We start from the raw sequence: 17485 nt of genomic DNA on the forward strand, positions 1-17485 counted from the left end.
AAAGGGATCCACAGTTCATTATCAAAGGGGAGTAGCCTGCAGTTCAAATTCTGGACAGTTAAATACAAATCAGATCCCCAAAGCCAGTAGTGTCGAAAGAAACTCAGTCAAAGCTTGGCAATGAGCAATAATAATGTGGCTATTTCTTTTCTAATGGCTTGGCATGACTAAATGTGGGCTGGCAGGGAAGCCATTTAGAGAAATATCACATTGTAAAGTCTTTGTCTCAAGCTGTGATGGATGTGTCTACAGTGTTTCTTGGATGCTGTTATTTCCATTTAGACACAAGCTCCCTTTGGCACGTAACAGACCTTAGGCTGGAAATGTGAGTGTTGCGTCCCCATAATTACTTGTCGTCAGTTATGAAAAGCATCTGCTATCTCCCTCCCGCTTGTCTCTCAACATCTGAGATAGCATGGGCCTCCCTGGAACCAGAACCAGTTACCTCTTTAGAAAGACGAGAACTTGAACAGGGACTTTGATTAAATACCTGCTGTGAGAATAAATCATTTTTGGGGGGGAAGGATGATTGTGAAAGACAGTGAAACCCCGGGGCAATTCCAAAGCTTTAATGAGGTTCTATATTGTCATTTTCTTACTAATCAATACTTTTTCCTCACTTGTTTTTGATTTCTCTCCCTTCCCCCTCTCTCTCCTCTCCTCTTCCCCCTTTCTCCCTTCTCTCTCTCTCTCTCTCTCTCTCTCCAGATTGGGTGTAAGGTGACAGTGTTGCTGTTCATCTACTTCCTGGCCACTAATTACTACTGGATCCTGGTAGAGGGCCTGTACCTCCACAGCCTCATCTTCATGGCCTTCCTCTCAGACACCAAGTACCTGTGGGGCTTCACCCTCATCGGATGGGGTGAGTGTGTGTGTGTCGAGATTTCCATTTTCATTTCACTACAGATTATTTTCATTGAGATTAAAACTATTTGGTTACAGAGACCTGTGTGTGGTGATGTCATCATAGGGCAGCAGCCTTTATGGGATTGGATTGGGTTGGTGTGCATTCTAAAAACAAATTTAGTGTCCAAATTGTTGTTTATTTCATTTCATCAAGAGCTTTGGTAAAAATTCTATCAATATTTATAAAAGGTGACCAAAGTACATGTTTGTTTTCTAAATTAGATTTTCATCCATGTTTGCTGTGCTAGCAGCCAGTACACAATTATAATACACTGATTCCTGGGGTGTTTCTCAATATGCATACTACCGTGCTCCACACTCTCATGCTCCAAGAGCATTCTCCGAGTGCATTCTCTTGAGTATGTTCTTGTGAGGACGAGTGTGGAGAACGTATAAAACATTACATTTGAGAAGCACTCGTACTCCCCCTACTGTATTACTTCCCACTGCATCTCCCCATTCAATGAACCTTCTTCCAGTCAGGACAATGGCAACAATAGAGACAAAAAAAGCAAACGTTTTACTTCTTAATTATCAGCTAGATATATGTGAATCCTTATACTCTAGCTAGCTAGTTAAACATTACCTAAAACTAATGTTATGCAAGGTACAGTAGATGTCAAATTCTTCTTAGGTAGCTAGCTAACAATTCTTCGTGGCTAGCTAGCTAGCTAGCCAGCCAGTTACTGAACTTTTCTTTTTCTAGCCAGGACAATGTTGACAGAGACAAAACAGGATAAACACCCATAACTATTTGTTAGCTATATGTGAATCGTAATAATGTAGCTAACCAGATAGTATAACAGTCAGAAATTACCTAAATCCAATGTAGATTTCAATTCTTCATTGGTAGCTAGCTAACAATTATTCGTGGCTGTCTGGCTAGCTAACAGTAGTAGCTAGCCAGTTAGCTCTATTGACTTACTATTGGCTTGCGACCTACGCACACTACAGTGGAAATTGTAGGCAGGTAAACATGCCAAAATTAACACAAGTATTTGTTAACGTATCAAGATAAAATATTGTAGTCAGGCAACATATTAGATGTGAATAGGCAACATTTCAATTCAAAGGGCGGGGTGTATTTTCTCACGCTTCAGCTCAAATAATGACCGCCATTAATTTCAAGAAAATTTGCATAATTTTTTAAAAGGTTGTGTCATTTCTTTGCATACTTTCCTTTGAAGCTTACATCGATACATGCTTCAAAACACGTATAAACTTATTCGAGAAGTGCCCTCCATGCTCCGTTTCGCATATTTTGATTTGAACTCATACTCCGACCCTCGGAGCACGGTAGTATGCATTTTGAGAGACACCCCTGCTCTGTCCAGCACAAACAATTTATCAGCGACAGCAGGCTTTAGACCAGGGTTCTCTAACAGGTCAATCGTAAGCTACCAGTAGCTCGCAGCCCACATGTGAGTAGCCTCCAAACAATTCTGAAAGTTCATGCAATTTTCACGTGTTCTACCGCAAACTGTCATTAACAAATCTCACAAGTATCAGACACAGCAAGCTCCCAGCTACTATGTAATCAACACAACATTGACATAACCCCACCCCTGGTTAGCCACTATTGGCTTAAAAAGCCAAACCTAACTGCCAATTAATTTCCAGCAATATTGCCACTGTCTGTCTGTGTGGTCCGCGCGTTTGTCTCTCACTCTTTGTGTAGCCATGTGATATGATAACCGTCTTGTGGTTTGAAAGAAATACTTTACCCCAAACCTTATCAATTACATTTTAACTGCAAAGTAGGCTTACCTGACAGAAGTTCACTACCGGTCGAAGCTTTTACAACACCTACTCATTCAAGGGTTTTTCTTTATTTTTACTATTTTCTACGTTGTAGAATAATAGTGAAGACATCAAAACTATGAAATAACACATATGGGATCATGTAGTAACCAAAAAAAGTGTAAAACAAATCAAAATATATTTTATATTTGAGATTCTTCAAAGTAGCCACCCTTTGCCTTGATGACAGCTTTGCACACTCTTGGCATTCTCTCAACCAGCTTCATGAAGTTGTCACCGGGAATGATAAATGACAGTCCATCATTGCTTTAAGACATTAAGGTCAGTCAATATGGAAAATGTAAATAACATTGCAAGTTTCTTCAAGTGCATTTGCAAAAACCGTCAAGCACTATGATGAAACTGGCTTTCATGAGGACCACCACAGGAAAAGAAGACCCAGAGTTACCTCTGCTGCAGAGGATAATGTCATTAAAGTTACCAGCCTCAGAAATTGCAGCCCAAATCAATGCTTCACAGAGTTCAAGTAGCAGACACAGCTTAACATAAACTGTTCAGAGGACACTGTGAATCAGGCCTTCATGGTCGATTTGCTGCAAAGATACCACTACTAAAGGACATCAATAAGAAGAAGAGACTTGCTTGGGCCAAGAAACACGAGCAATGGACATTAGACCGGTGGAAATTTGTCCTTTGGTCTGGAGTCCAAATATGAGATTTGGTTCCAACTGCCTTGTCTTTGTGAAACACGGTGTGGGTGAATGGATGATATCCACTTGTGTATTTCCCACTGTAAAAATGGAGGAGGAGGTGTTATGGTGTGGGGGTGCTTTGCTGGTGGCACTGTCTGTCATTTATTTAGAATTCAAGGCACTAGAACGAGTGTCGTAATGATTGGACCAAGGTGCAGCGGGAACGTGTATACTCATCTTCTTTAATGTGTTAAAAGAAGGGGGGGGGAAAAAAACCACGTATACAAACACAACAAACGACACTAACATTCCTGTCAGGTGCTCAGACACTAAACAAGGAGATAACTACCCACAATTCCCATTACAAACACACCCCTATACATAGGACCTTCAATCAGAGGCAACGAGGAACAGCTGCCTCCAATTGAAGGCCAATCCCAATTAACATAGAACTAAACAACCTAGATCTAACATAGAAATACACTAACCTAGAGCATAACCCAAAAACCCCAAAACACTCTAAATAACAGCCCTCTACATAACACTCCACTACATAACACATAGCCCAACAAACCCCGAAACACATAAAACAAACACCCCCTGCCACATCCTGACCACCCCCTGCCACATCCTGACCAAACTACAATAACAAATAACCACTTTTCTGGTCAGAACATGACAGGCACACTTAACCAGCATGGCTACCACAGCATTCTGCAGCAATACACCATCCCATCTGGTTTGGGCTTAGTGGGTCTATCATTTGTTTTTCAACATGACAATGACCCAACACGCCACCAGGCTGTGTAAGGGCTAATTTACCAAGAAGAAGAGTGATGGAGTGCTGCGTCAGATGACCTGGCCTCCACAATCCCCCAACCTCAACCAAATTGAGATGGTTTGGGATGAGTCGGACCGCAGAGTGAAGGAATAGCAGCCAACAAGTGCTCAGAATATGTGGGAACTCCTTCAAGATTGTTGGAAAGGCAGTCCAGGTGAAGCTGGTTGAGAGAATGCCAAGAGTGTGCAAAGCTGTCATCAAGGCAAAGGGTGGCTACTTTGAAGAATCTCAAATATAAAATATATTTTGTGTGGCAAACCTCTTCAAGGTTAGGAGCGTTTGTCACAAATTAAGGGGGAAACTGTCACCAAAATCAGCCCAGAATTAAAGTTATTTCGAACATGACAGTACCAGTGTGTTTGTTTCTCCGTCCTGGTCCACCCAGGCCGCAGGCAAGGTCAAGGATAGCAGGGTTCGGTACACAAATCTGGTTCTCGGTAGGTCCAGGTCTAAACGCCAACAGGTAAGTCCAAAACAGTCCAGCTCATACACGGTAAATCCAGCCAATATAGATTGTCTCTTTCTCTATGGTTCATAGATCCTTACAGCCCTCTCTCTCTTTTCCTGGTTTTTCTTGACCCTTTATCTGTGGGTCGGCTCCACCTTCTGAGGGTTCCCCTTGCTTATGGGAATTGTAGTTTTGGCAGTCGGCCATTTTGTGATCTGTAGTTCTGATCGGGATGGCCATTTTAGTGATCGGGCAGAGCCCGTTTATTAGTTCTGCCCTCACATATCTGCCAATTATCACTCGACCCCCTTCTTTGCCACATTTGATTTGTTTAACACTTTTTTGGTTACTACATGATTCCATATGCGTTATTTCCTAGTTATGATGCCTTCACTATTATTCAACAATGTAGAAAATAGTAAAAAATAAAGAAAAACCCTTGAATGAGTAGGTGTTCTGAGACTTTTGACCATTAGTGTATATCATTAGTAAGTATATTATTTCTGTCTATTATTTGTTATTTGCAAACGTTGCCATGAAAGACTGGCACATTAGACAGCACATTCCTCATGCATAGATGCGCAATGAAAGGGTCAGAGGCACAATTAAAGAGATATTACACTCAAAAATCTTCTTCCAGACCCACAAAAAATGTGATTTCTTCATTGACATGGACTCAGAACATACAATTTCATTGTTTCTCTATGAACAATTTTAATTTTAAGAGTGAAAAACTAAAAAAATCATAATTTGGGAAAATATCACAGAATTTGGTGGAAAAAAATCTAAGATTTTATAGGGCCCCCTCTTAGAGTTGTTTATTAACCATTATTTTACCATATTGACATAAAACATACTGCACTACTTTCTCTAGTACACTAAGGACCTGGGAAAGAGTTCCAGTGGAGAAGAGAAGAATGTGCCTATTTAATGTCTAGATTTTTTTTTTAGCTCACGACATGTTTCATTTAAAAAAAAGTAGCTCTCATGCAAGAAAAAGTTGGGGACCCCTGCCTCAAAGAGAGTTAATCGAACCATTCAGCCCACCATGATGTCCAGTCATCAAACAACCCTGCAAAGAACGTGTGTGTGTTTGCCACCTGCTGATGATAACTACTCATTCCATAGATTCCAAATGAGTCTCCAGTACTATAGGATCACCTACCATTAACTCCTCTATTGGTGTACAGGTCTGACTCCATTTTAATGGCTTAAACAATACTTGGTAGAGTTCATTGAGACAGCATGATAGTGGTTCTACCACAGGGTTTCAGGTGTGTTGCTCAGGTTGGTGTGTTGTGGGGGAAGGAACTGGCATCTACAGGTGGCAACAGTGATGTCCCTTTCCGTCTGTCTCACGTTGCTGAATGAATACGAGACTAGGAAGTTTGTTGGACGTTGTCTGGTTCTTCTTAAGAACTAATATTCATTTCTATTTCTTTAAAAAATGTATTAAATCTGTAAGGGCTGTCGTGAGAGAGAGCTGGGGGCTGCCTCTCGGGCTCTACCTGCCTCCCAGGCAGGTTGTCACAATGGTCCCGCAATTGCTCCCATGTCCAGTCAATCCTTGACTCCAACACCTCCAGCGACCAGGATGCCATCTCCTCCCGAGCGCGCTGCTTCCAATAGTCCTCCTTGACTTCCATCTGCCCTCTTCTCCGCTGCTTGGTCTTTTTGTGGTGGGTAATTCTGTAAGGGCTGTCGTGAGAGAGAGTAGACCAAGGTGCAGCGGAGGATGTGTTCATCTTCAGGAATTTATTAAAGAAAGAACACGTTAGACAAAAACAAGAAACTGACAGCCAAACAGTCCTGTCAGGTGCAAACACTAAACAGAAACAATTACCCACAAAACCCAAAGGAAAAACATGCTCCTTATGTGTGACCCCCAATCAGCAACAACGAGCTTCAGCTGTGCCTGATTGGGAGCCACACACGGCCCAAAACAAAGAAATACAAAAACATAGAAAAAGGAACATAGAACGCCCACCCAATGTAACACCCTGGCCTAACCAAAATAAAGAACAAAAACCCCTCTCTATGGCCAGGGCGTTACAAAATCATTCTTTGGGTCTTCATCAAAACAAATGTTCCTTTTGTTCTTGGAACCACTTTACTGTAAGACCCACAGGGTAGATGTTTTAAAAAAAATCCCACTAAGCCATTGATATTGTGGCCAATATGTAATCCTTACTTTCATGATCCTAGAAACCACTTAACTGTATGACCCAAAAGGAGACTTTATAGGACACTTCAATGCTGTTCTTAACCCCTTTAATCAGGTGACATGATAGAAACTCAAGGCATGTCACTGTCCCCGCAGGGAGACAAATCTACCATCACCGTACAACATGTCACTGTCCCGGCAGGGAGACGAATCTACCATCACCGTAGAACAAAGCACTGTCCCCGCAGGGAAACAAATCTACCATCACCGTACAACATGTCACTGTCCCCGCAGGGAGACAAATCTACCATCACTGTACAACAAAGCACTGTCCCCGCAGGGAGACAAATCTACCATCACTGTACAACAAAGCACTGTCCCCGCAGGGAGACGAATCTACCATCACCGTAGAACAAAGCACTGTCCCCGCAGGGAGACAAATCTACCATCACCGTAGAACAATGCACTGTCCCCGCAGGGAGACGAATCTACCATCACCGTACAACATGTCACTGTCCCGGCAGGGAGACGAATCTACCATCACCGTAGAACAAAGCACTGTCCCCGCAGGGAGACAAATCTACCATCACCGTAGAACAAAGCACTGTCCCCGCATGGAGACAAATCTACCATCACCGTAGAACAAAGCACTGTCCCGGCAGGGAGACAAATCTACCATCACCGTAGAACAAAGCACTGTTCCGGCAGGGAGACAAATCTACCATCACCGTAGAACAAAGCACTGTCCCGGCAGGGAGACAAATCTACCATCACCGTAGAACAAAGCACTGTCCCGGCAGGGAGACAAATCTACCATCACGGTAGAACAATGCACTGTCCCCGCAGGGAGACAAATCTACCATCACCGTAGAACAAAGCACTGTCCCCGCAGGGAGACAAATCTACCATCACCGTACAACAATGCACTGTGACCGCAGGGAGACAAATCTACCATCACCGTAGAACAATGCACTGTCCCCGCAGGGAGACAAATCTACCATCACCGTAGAACAAAGCACTGTCCCCGCAGGGAGACAAATCTACCATCACCGTAGAACAATGCACTGTCCCCGCAGGGAGACAAATCTACCATCACCGTAGAACAAAGCACTGTCCCGCAGGGAGACAAATCTACCATCACCGTAGACCAAAGCACTGTCCCCGCAGGGAGACAAATCTACCATCACCGTAGAACAAAGCACTGTCTCCGCAGGGAGACAAATCTACCATCACCGTACAACAATGCACTGTGTCCGCAGGTAGACAAATCTACCATCACCGTACAACAAAGCACTGTCCCCGCAGGGAGACAAATCTACCATCACCGTACTACAAAGCACTGTGTCCGCAGGGAGACAAATCTACCATCACCATATAACAAAGCACTGTGTCAGCAGGTAGACAAATCTACCATCACCGTACTACAAAGCACTGTGTCAGCAGGTAGACAAATCTACCATCACCATATAACAAAGCACTGTGTCAGCAGGTAGACAAATCTACCATCACTGTTCAACAAAGCAAGCTGAGCATAAGCATACATACACTGTACTCATGCCCTGCTTTGTAACATAACTCCTCTTTTCAATAACACGCTGAATGTGATGTCGTATAGCATATTTCCTCCCACTCTTTTTAGTCAGTAGACCCGCGCCAGGGAGAATTGATTGTTGATCTGACATCTCTGATATTAGAGTAGTTTCTTCTCACAGCCTGTCACGATCGTCAAAATGAGTAGACCAAGGCACAGCGATGCGTAGAGTTCCACGTTTTAATAAATGAAACTCTCCAAAACAAATACAGAAGCAAATGAAACGTGAAGTAATGGTGTGCTCACAGGCACAACACAAAAACAAGATCCCACAACTCAAGGAGGGAAAAAGGGCTGCCTAAGTATGGTTCCCAATCAGAGACAACGATAGACAGCATCCTCTGATTGGAAACCATACCTGGCCAAAACATAGAAATAAAATCCATAGAATGCCCACTCCACACCCTGACCTAACAACATAGAGAAATAAACCGTCTCTCTGAGGTCAGGGCGTGACACAGCCACTGTATTAGAGTAGTCTCTACTCATAGCCACTGTATTAGAGGCACATTCAGAAAACAATCATCAATAGCATCTAGCCCAATCCTCTTACAACCTCTTCTCCTCCCCACTCGGCCTCACAGTGACTCTTGCTTGTTTGTTTTGATACGGCCCCTCCCTCTTATGGTTAATGTTGTTTTTATTCATGCCCCATCCTCGTTTGATGTGTTCTTCCTGTTAGGGAGCAGGGACCACGACAGAGATGTTCGAAATGTCGATGTAAAAATAACTTTTCTCAGGCGAAAGGAGCTGGAAATACACTCCGGGGGAACTTTGTGGGGTGTTTGTTGACTAACGCAGGCATGCTGGCAAGCAGACAGGCACACACACACACACACACACACACACACACACACACTTAGAAACAAACCATCCTTTCTATCACAGTCAATCAATGTGATTTTGTCTCTTTGGTTAAGCCACTAAGCCGAGACAGAAAATTACAACTGCGATCCATGTCAATCCAGAGAACCATGTAATTACATTTATGTGAAGTAAATATGAGGTTGCCGGAGTAAACAAGTTGTTATGTTGGAACTGTCATATTCAGCAGAGTGGTTTGTTTTCTTGTTTAAAGTAAAAACATGCAAATGTGTTTTCTTATGTAATATACCAACATTAAAGTTGTCCTCTGAAAATGTTATTTACCTTACGTGCAATGGTTTTACAACCGCAAACACAGTAATATATATATATATATATATATATATATATATATATATATATATACAGTTGAAGTCGGAAGTTTACATACACCTTAGCGAAATATATTTATTTTAAGAATGTGAAATGTCAGAATAATAGTAGAGAGTGATTTATTTCAGCTTTTCTTTCTTTCATCACATTCCCAGTGGGTCAGAAGTTTACATGCACTCAATTAGTATTTGGTAGCATTGCCTTAAAATTGACTAAGCTTTAACTTCCCGACTGATGTCTTGAGATGTTGCTTCAATTTATCCACATAATTTTCCTCCTCATGATGACATCTATTTTGTGAAGTGCACCAGTCCCTCATGCAGCAAAGCACCCCCACAACATGATGCTGCCACCCCCGTACTTCACGGTTGGGATGGTATTCTTCAGCTTGCAAACGTCCCCTTTTTTCCTCCAAACATAACGATGGTCAATATGGCCAAACAGTTCTATTTCTGCTTCATCAGACCAGAGGTCATTTCTCCAAAAAGCACAATCTTTGTCCCCATGTGCAGTTGCAAACCGTAGTCTAGCTTTTTTTATGGCGGTTTTGGAGCAGTGGCTTCTTCCTTGCTGAGCGGACTTTCAGGTTATGTCGATATAGGACCCGTTTTACTGTGAATATAGATACTTTTGTACCTGTTTCCTCCAGCATCTTCACAAGGTCCTTTGCTGTTGTTCTGGGATTGATTTGCACTTTTCGCACCAAAGTACGTTCATCTCTAGGAGACAGAATGCGTCTCCAACCTGAGTGGTATGACGGCTGCGTGGTGTTTATACTTGCATACTATTGTTTGTACAGATGAACGTGGTACCTTCAGGCATTTGGAAATTGTTCCCAAGGATGAAACAGACTTGTGGAGGTCTACAATAGTTTTTCTGAGGTCTTGGATGATTTCTTTAGATTTTCTCATAATGTCAAGCAAAGAGGCACTGAGTTTGAAGGTAGGCCTTGAAATTTATCCACAGGTACACCTACAATTGACTCAAATTATGTAAATTAGCCTATCAGAAGCTTCTAAAGCCATCACATATTTTTCTGGAATTTTCCAAGCTGTTTAAAGGCACAGTCAACTTAGTGTATGTAAACTTCTGACCCATTGGAATTGTGAAATAGTGAATTATAAGTGAAATAATCTGTCTGTAAACAATTGTTGGAAAAATGACTTGTGTCATGCACAAAGTAGATGTCCTAACCGACTTGCCAAAACTATAGTTTGTTAACAAGAAATTTGTGGAGTGGTAAAAAACGAGTTTTAATGACTCCAACCTAAGTGTATGTAAACTTCCGACTTCAACTGTATATATCACAGTAATATATGATTTATGGACAACAAACATTGCATACTTTTATACTGCTCAGCTATCAATTTGTGTTTTGTTTTTGTACACCAATCTATGATGACTAATGTGTATACAAGTATATAAATATTATAATTATACAGTACCAGTCAAAAGTTTGGACACACCTAATCATTTTCTTTATTTTTACTATTTTCTACATTATAGAATAATAGTGAGGACATCAAAACAATGAAATAACACATATGGAATCATGTAGTAACCAAAAAAGTGTTAAACAAACCCAAATATATTTGAGATTCTTCAAAGTAGCCACCCTTTGCCTTGATGAAAGCTTTGCACTGTAACGGCCGTCTGAAAGAGTAGACCAAAGCGCAGCGTGGATAGTGCTCATCATGTATTTATTTCTGGTGAACACTTAAACAAAATAACAGAAACAACAGCCAAACAGTTCTGTCAGGTAATACTCACAAAACAGAAAATAACCACCCACCAAACCCAAAGGAAAACAGGCTACCTAAGTATGGCTCCCAATCAGCGACAACGATGTACAGCTGTCCCTGATTGAGAGCCATACCAGGGCAAAACAAAGAAATACAAAAACATAGAAAAAAGGACATAGAATGCCCACCCTAGTCACACCCTGGCCTAACCAAAATAGAGAATAAAACCCTCTCTATGGCCAGGGCGTGACATGCACACTCTTGGCATTTTCTCAACCAGCTTCATGAGGTCACCTGGAATTAATTTCAATAAACAGGTGTGCCTTGATAAAAGTTAATTTGAGGAATTTATTTCCTTCTTAATGCGTATGAGCCAATCAGTTGTATTGTGACAAGGTAGGGGTGGTATACAGAAGATAGCCCTATTTGGTAAAAGACCAAGGCCATATTATGGCAAGAACAGCTCAAATAAGCAAAGAGAAACTACAGTCCATCATTACTTTGAGACATGAAGGTCAGTCAATCAAGCCCTATAATGAAACTGAATTTCATGAGGACCGCCACAGGAAAGGAAGACCCAGAGTTACCTCTGCTGCAGAGGATAAGTTCACTAGAGTTAACTGTACCTCAGATTGCAGCCCAAATAAATGCTTCACAGAGTTTCAGTAACAGACACATCTCAACATCAACTGTTCAGAGGAGACTGCGTAAATCAGGCCTTCAAATTACTGCAAAGATACCACTACTAAAGGACACCAATAAGAAAAGTTGACTTGCTTGGGCCAAGAAACAAGAGCAACGGACATTAGGGCGGTGGAAATCTGTCCTTTTGGTCTGATTTAATATATTTGGTTCCAACAGCCGTGTCTTTGTGAGACGCAGAGTAGGTGATTGCAGGCTGTGTGGTTCCTACCGTGAAGCATGGAGGAGGAGGTGTGATGGTGTCAAATCAAATAAATAAAAATTGTCACATACACATGGTTAGCAGATGTTAATGCGAGTGTAGCAAAATGCTTGTGCTTCTAGTTCCGACAGTGCAGTAATACCTAATAAGTAATCTAACACATTCACAGCGACTACCTTATACAGATAATGTAACGGGGTGGAATAAATACATATATTTGCACATATAAATATATGGATGCGCGATGGCCGTGTGGCATAGGAAAAAATTAAATAGATGGTATAAAATACTGTATATACAGTACATATGAGATGAGTAATGTAGGATATGTAAACATTATTAAAGTGCCATTATTTAAAGTGACGAGAGATACCATTATTAAATCCATTTATTAAAGTGGCCAGTGATTTGAGTCTGTATGTTGGCAGCAGCCTCTCTATGTTAGTGATGGCTGTTTAACAGTCTGATAACCTGTCACGTCCTGACCAGCAGAGGGAGTAATTGTATTAGTTTTGGTCAGGACGTGGCAGAGGTTTTGTGTTATGTGTAGGTTGGGTTGCTGGACTCTCAATTGGAGGCAGGTGTTTCTAGTTGCCTCTGATTGGGAGTCCTATAAACAGGTGTGTGTTTTTCTTTGGGGTTGTGGGTAGTTGTTTTTGCACTGCGTTTAGTTAGCCTGCAAAACTGTTCCTGTCGTCGTGAGTATTGTTTATTGTTTTTTCCTGTGGATGCTTTACTCATGTTTTATTAAAAAAAGATGAGTATCCACATTCCCGCTGCGTATTGGTCTTCTCTCCACTACGACAAATGTTACATGACCTTGAGATAGAAGCTGTTTTTCAGTCTTTCCGTCCCAGCTTTGATGCACCTGTACTGACCTCGCCTTCTGGATGATAGCGGGGTGAACAGGCAGTGGCTCAGGTCGTTGCTATTTTTGGCCTTCCTGTGACATCGGGGACTGTAGGTGTCCTGGAGGGCAGGTAGTTTGCCCCGTTGATGCGTTGGAGAGCCTTGCATTTTAGGGCGGTACAGTTTCCGTACCAGGCTGTGATACAGCCCGACAAGATGCTCTCGATTGCGAATCTGTAGAAGTTTGTGAAGGTTTTAGGTGACAAGCCACATTTCTTTAGCCTCCTGAGGTTGAAGAGGCACTGTTGTTCCTTCTTCACCACTCTGTCTGTGTGGGTGGACCATTTCAGTTTGTCCGTGATGTGTACGCCGAGGAACTTAAAACTTTCCACCTTCTCCACTACTGTGACGTCGATGTGGATGGAGGGGTGCTCCATCTGCTGTTTCCTGAAGTCCACAATCGTCTCCTTTGTTTTGTTTTGTTGACGATGAGTGAGAGGTTATTTTCCTGACACCACACTCCGAGTTTAGAGTTGAGTTGTCCTCACTCATATTTTTCAGCTCTAACGGGGAGAAAGCCAAGTGTGTTAATTACGATTCTCAACTTCCTGCTTTGTAGCTAGCTGACTCTTAAAAACACCTTTTAGCAAAAGAGAAATCAACCCACTCAATTATCCTGCTTTCAAAGTTCATACTGTCTCAGAGAGCTATTTCTAGATTGAACAACTAATTGTTGGTCTAACTAGCCTGTTCCTGTGCTATTGCAGCTGTTATTAGTGAGCTGTTACATAGGAACAGAAAAATGCCACAACATAGTTAGGAATAACGGAATAACACAAATAACACCATTTCAATAGAAAACAACAATTAAGTCATTTCGTTATGTTAAGGCCCTGGTGCTCTATTTAATTAGTGTTTATAACATTTGTAGGAAGCTGCTGTTCTTTTCATCATTCCAATTCCAGGTGTTCCAGCTCTGTTCGTGGCAGCATGGGCAGTTGTCCGGGCAACACTAGCAGATGGAAGGTGAGTGAGAACCTAGTCCACATTCAATATGCAGATGCTTTATGTATAAATATCTAATAGCTATCCCCAATTATCTGCTCACCAGATGGAATCCTCCAGCTATGGCCCTCTCAAGCACCTTGTCATGCCTCCTTTATCCCCCCCCCCTGCTCTTCATAATTATGCTCTGTATAAATATGGATTTATGTAGAATGACCGTATAAAGAGCACCATCTCTCCTCCTCTAGTTAATTGGGATTCAAAACATTAAGCTATTCAACATCATGAATACATTTAAATTAGGCCGTGGCTGCGGATCCAATTTTTTCTGGACTTTTTTTCTCCAGACTAAAGATGCCGAAGCTCCTGAGCATGTGCGGATCACGTTCTGCGCATGTGTTTCTTTACCTCTACTTTACATTACTCACATATTTCTACATAAAACAATTTCAAATAACATAACCATAGTGAATAGGTTTAAGCTACCTCCGTTTCATAGCTTATTGGATCATTATATTGGTCTGAGCATTTGTACCAGCATCATTTTTTGGATCAATCAAAAGACTGTTAATTTTATGATGTACAGTGCCTTCGGAAAGTGTTCAGACCCCTTGACTTTTTACACATTTTATTATGTTACAGCCTTACTCTAAAATGGATTAAAAAAATTAAAAAATCCTCAGCAATTTACACACAATACCCCATAATGACAAAGCAAAAACACATTTTAGAAATTTTTGCAAATGTGTTAAACATATTAAACAGAAATTCCTTATTTACAATAGTAGACCCTTTGCTATGAGACTTGAAATTGAGCTCAGGTGCATCCTATTTCCATTGATCATCCTTGAGATGTTTCTACAACTTGATTGGAGTCCACCTGTGGTAAATTCAATTGATTGGACATGATTTTGAAAGGCACACACCTGTCTATACAAGGTCCCACAGTTGACAATGCATGTCAGAGCAAAAACCAAGCCATGAGGTCAAAGGAATTGTCCATAGAGCTCCGAGACAGGATTGTGTCGAGGCACAGATCTGGGAAAGGGTACCAAAAAATGTCTGCAGCATTGAAGGTCCCCAAGAACACAGTGGTCTCCATCATTCTTAAATGAAAGACGTTTGGAACCACCAAGGCTCTTCCTAGAGCTGGCCGCCCGGCCGAACTGAGCAATCGGTTGAGAAGGGCCTTGGTCAGGGAGGTGACTATGAACCCAATGGTCACTCTGACAGAGCTCTAGAGTTCCTCTGTGGAGATGGGAGAAACTTCCAGAAGGACAACCATCTCTGCAGCACTCCACCAGTCAGGCCTTTATGGTAGAGTGGTCAGACAGAAGCCACTCCTCAGTAAAAGGCACATGACAGCCCTCTAAAGACTCTCAGTGTAACGCTCGTCGTTAGAAGGAGAAGTGGACCAAGGCGCAGCGTGGTAAGTGTTCATGATAATTTATTTCAAGAAACACTCAAACAAGAATAACCAAAAACAACAAAACGAAAGTGCACTGTTCTGTCAGGCACAGATGCTAAACCGAAAACAACCTCCCACAAACACAGGTGGAAAACAGGCTGCCTAAGTATGATTCCCAATCAGAGACAACGATAGACAGCTGCCTCTGATTGGGAACCACACTCAGCCCAAAAACAAAGAAACAGAAACATAAACTTCCCCACCCGAGTCACACCCTGACCTAACCAAACATAGAGAAAAATAAGGATCTCTACAGTCAGGGCGTGACAATACCCCGCCCCAAAGGTGCGGACTCCGGCTGCAAACCTGAACCTATAGGGGAGGGTCCGGGTGGGCATCTCCTCTTGGTGGAGGCTCCGGTGCGGGACGCAGATCCCCCTCTGCTTGGGGCTCCCCCCACTTTCGTGGAACCGAACCGTGGATTGTTGCCGGAGGCTCCGGACCCTGGATCGTTGCCGGAGGAACCGGACGTAGATTGTCGCCGGAGGCTCTGGACTGGGAACCCCCGCTGTAGGCTCTGGACTGCCGACCGTCGCTGAAGGCTCTGGACTGCCGACCGTTGCTGGAGGCTCTGGACTGCCGACCGTCGCTGGAGGCTCTGGACTGCCGACCGTCGCTGGAGGCTCTGGACTGCCTACCGTCGCTGGAGGCTCTGGACTGCAGACCGTTGCTGGAGACTCTGGACTGCAGACCGTCGCTGGAGTCTCTGGACTGCAGACCGTCGCTGGAGACTCTGGACTGCAGACCGTCGCTAGAGGCTCCGGGCCATGGATCGTCACTACAGTCTCCGGGCCATGGATTATCACTGGAGGCTCCGGGCCATGGATTATCACTGGAGTCTTTGTGCCATGGATCATCACTACAAGCTCCGGGCCATGGATCATCACTGGAGGCTTCTTGCCATGGATTATCACTGGAGGCTTCGTGCCATGGATCATCACTACAGGCTCCGGGCCGTGGATCATCACTGGAGGCTTCGTGCCATGGATCACCACTGGAGGCTTCGGACCATGAATCATTACTGGAGGCTTCGTACGTGGAGCCGGAACAGGTCTCACCGGACTGAGGAGACGTACTGGCAGCCTGGTGCGTGGAGCTGCCACCGGATATACTGGGCCATGGAGGCGCACTGGAGGTCTGGAGCGTAGGGCTGGCACAACCCGTCGTGGCTGGATGCTCACTTTAGCCCGGCAAGCTAATTCCTCATATCGTCGCCGTTCATCTCTTGCTGCCTCCATCTGCTCCCTTGAACGGCGATATTCCCCAATCCGCGTCCAGGGTCCTGCTCCCCTCATGATCTCCTCCCATGTCCAACTATCCTGGCCACGCTGTTTGGTCCGATTTTGGTGGGAGGTTCTGTAACGCTCGTCGTTAGAAGGAGAAGTGGACCAAGGCGCAGCGTGGTAAGTGTTCATGATAATTTATTTCAAGAAACACTGAAACAGGAATAACCAAAAACAACAAAACGAAAGCGCACTGTTCTGTCAGGCACAGATGCTAAACCGAAAACAACCTCCCACAAACACAGGTGGAAAACAGGCTGCCTAAGTATGATTCCCAATCAGAGACAACGATAGACAACTGCCTCTGATTGGGAACCACATTCGGCCCAAAAACAAAGAAACAGAAAACATAGACTTCCCCACCCGAGTCACACCCTGACCTAACCAAACATAGAGAAAAATAAGGATCTCTACAGTCAGGGCGTGACACTCAGACCATGAGAAACAAGATTCTCTGGTCTGATTAAACCAAGATTGAACTATATGGCCTGAATGCCAAGCGTAACGTCTGGAGGAAACCTGGCACCATCACTACGGTAAAGAATGATGGTGGCAGCATCATGCTGTGGAGATGTTTTTCAGCGGCAGGCGCTGAGAGACTAGTCAGGATCGAGGCAAAGATGAACGGAGAAAA

The 17485-nt window shown here is 43.2% G+C and overlaps 1 protein-coding gene across 1 annotated transcript in view; it reads left to right on the forward strand.

Moving 5' to 3' along the window:
* The window catches only part of LOC115155552 (parathyroid hormone 2 receptor-like), a 73366-nt gene that overhangs the window by 33705 nt on the left and 22176 nt on the right, over window positions 1–17485 (forward strand). Inside the window, exons 7-8 of the mRNA XM_029702253.1 lie at window positions 709–862; window positions 14061–14121. Of these exons, the coding sequence (XP_029558113.1) occupies window positions 709–862; window positions 14061–14121 (215 nt within the window). The remainder of the gene's footprint in view (window positions 1–708; window positions 863–14060; window positions 14122–17485) is intronic.

The sequence above is a fragment of the Salmo trutta genome, chromosome 20 (assembly GCF_901001165.1).
Source record: "Salmo trutta chromosome 20, fSalTru1.1, whole genome shotgun sequence".
NCBI classification, from domain to species: Eukaryota; Metazoa; Chordata; class Actinopteri; order Salmoniformes; family Salmonidae; genus Salmo; species Salmo trutta.